The sequence below is a fragment of the Anoplophora glabripennis genome, unplaced genomic scaffold (genome assembly GCF_000390285.2).
Source record: "Anoplophora glabripennis isolate ALB-LARVAE unplaced genomic scaffold, Agla_2.0 scaffold2, whole genome shotgun sequence".
NCBI lineage: Eukaryota > Metazoa > Arthropoda > Insecta > Coleoptera > Cerambycidae > Anoplophora > Anoplophora glabripennis.
The window spans coordinates 2,761,675-2,764,251 of record NW_019416325.1 but is presented as its reverse complement, the minus strand read 5'-3'; the positions used below and the strand labels follow the sequence as shown (position 1 = coordinate 2,764,251).

General features: G+C 37.7%; 1 protein-coding gene across 2 annotated transcripts in view; it reads left to right on the top strand.

The window, feature by feature from the left end:
• Window positions 1-2,065: 2,065 nt before the first annotated feature.
• The window catches only part of LOC108917025 (protein trachealess), a 37,928-nt gene continuing 37,416 nt past the window's right edge, over window positions 2,066-2,577 (top strand). For both annotated transcript variants that reach the window (XM_018723444.1, XM_018723442.1), the window contains exon 1: window positions 2,066-2,299. In XM_018723444.1, the coding sequence (XP_018578960.1) occupies window positions 2,187-2,299 (113 nt within the window). In that variant the 5' untranslated portion in view covers window positions 2,066-2,186. The remainder of the gene's footprint in view (window positions 2,300-2,577) is intronic.

Below are 2,577 nucleotides of genomic sequence, written 5' to 3'. Positions count from 1 at the left end.
CATCAATCTTGCGTCCATTTCTAAAGTAGGACTCTATGATAAACACTTTTTGTTCTTGAGAAAACACCATTTTAAACGCTTTTTAAAACGAAAATATTCAAATTGATAGCGGCGATATAGCGCTTTGACAGATGACGTTTAAGTTCATTTGCTATACGCTACGCCCTGCGTCCAAATTTTCAGAACCAACTTGATCACGTTTTTATTTGAACGCTCGTTATATCGTAAAAATAATCAAATAAATCAATTTTGTTGTTAATCAGTTTAAAATACAAAAAAAGTGTAAAGAAACAAAAGTGAAGGTAATACAGTGGCGCATATGATGACCTATTTTATTTGTAATATTATACAGGGTGATACATTTTGTATTTGGCAAATAATGATCGATGACTGGTAAGTTTCTAAAACTGGTAATTTATTTTTTTTTTCATACTTACTGTCATACTAAATATACACACCGAATTTGGTTAAATTATCCTAAACGGTTTAGAAAATAAAAATTAAAAACTGATTTTTTTTTAATTTTTGACACACTGTAGCTGGACAATGGCTGTCCTAAGACCCCACATTTATATAACAAAAAAACCTTTATATTTGGCCACAGAATACGCCCCTGGTTTTTGACCTCTACTTAAGAAACATCCTGTATGTGTAACGCACCAATTTTGAAGACCTATGTATTTTGTAGGGGAAGCAAAACGTTTTTAATTTTGTAGGTTTACCCACAAATTTAAGAATGTATACATTTTTTTTATAAATTTTTCTACAAAAACTTAAATCATTGTAACTATTTGTAACTACAATTTATATTTCTTTTATCGTCTATTTTAATTTGCCCCCACCCCTCCCCCCCCCTCCCCCTGGCCCATTGGATAGAGATGCCCTTGTATTAAAGTAGTGTAAAAGTCCAAATAATCATTGGTGGGGGAACTTTTGATTTTCTGGGCAATAATATACTCTTAAATATTTAAAATTGCTGTGCCAATGATTTTCACTGTCGTGATGGCTAAATTTTGTTCAAATTTATATTTTTGACAAAATATTCCTATTTTTTTTTCGACTTATTCAACTATGGCGAAATAATTACTCAAAAGTAGGTCACTTTTCCAATAAAATAATGCTCAACATTAGGTATGTGAAGATATAGTGAATAATTTAAATTTAAAAAATAAAAAATTAAAGTAGGGGTTGTTGATCTTGAGACTTCGAAAGGGGTAACACATACAACCGTTTTTTTTTTCATTTTTCTAAATATTGCATTTTCACATTATGAATTTAAAAAAATTAAATTCAAATTAAATTTTAAATTAAAATTTATTTAGGTATAGCTACATAGAAAATATATTTTTTTTACTCTCTTCTGTGCAACCCGTTCGAGATCCGCATATTTCGCAAATTTCGTTCGAAATTTTTTCTTCATGAAATTTCTCTATGCGAACTAACCATCCCCTAAAAAACGTTTTCACTTTCATTACCAAATTATAACTATGTTAATTTTCACCAGCCGCCACTGGTGTTCACTGTCACCAGTTATTTATAGTGTATACTTGAAATTTTTTTTTACTTATAATAAATTGAAAACGTACATTCTCCTATCAATGCGGCTTCCACTGAATTATTATGCCGGTGGCGTATTGGAATTAATAACCATTTTAATTTCATCGACTAATTATATACTTATTAGCGTTTACCGATCGAGTAGGGACGACGTACGTCACACAGTGTGACCGAGCGTGAGGAATAAGAAAGTCCCAGGCATTGTCCGTGGCTCGGATGCATTGTACATAATATCACACATAGATTACGGGACAGCGCCGCTGAGGTTTACGCTAACGGCGGCGGTGTATTGGCTACTTGTTGATGCCGAACGTAGCGATATAGAGGAAGTGAAATGGGGGCGGGACGGCTGGCGAATAGCTCGGCGATACACCGCGGCGCCAAGGTGCGCTAACACGAGCTGCGTGGCCCGTAACCAACCAGCCGTCTCGGCGAGTGCTCGAGTCCGCCCGCGTCCGCCCACTCGTAGCTTTCTACTCGTTAGTCCTTACTAGTCATTAGTCACTTGTCTACGGCAAAAGCAATAGCGCCGGGATCGCCTCGTAAGCTCGGCGTGCCCGCGTAACTGAAATCGCGCGTCGCCAGTGCGTGTGTTTTGTGTTTTGTCGTGCATCGATTCGACCCCCGACATGCTGCCTTACCAGGCGGTGGCCATGGACTATGCCGTCTCGTCCAGCTTCCAGAGGCACCAGCCGCCCATAGGACTAGGAGTCAACATCAACCCTGCCTTCACGCACTCCTGGTTCGTACCGGCGGATCTGTGTGTTCCCTACAAACAGACTCCTCTCCTCGAACCAGGGCATGTCAAACTTATTATCTCTGCTTTTAATTTTATTACGCTACATGCGGTGTGTGTCCGAACCTCGCAACGAACGTTTGTTGTTGTCTTTGCTGCGTTGTCCCTAAGTGTTATCATTTGCGTTTTTATTATGTTTGACACCGGTTAAGCGTGGACGCCAAAGAGGCCGTTTGTGTACCATAATTTTTTTCAAATGCCTTATATATATATATACAAAAATA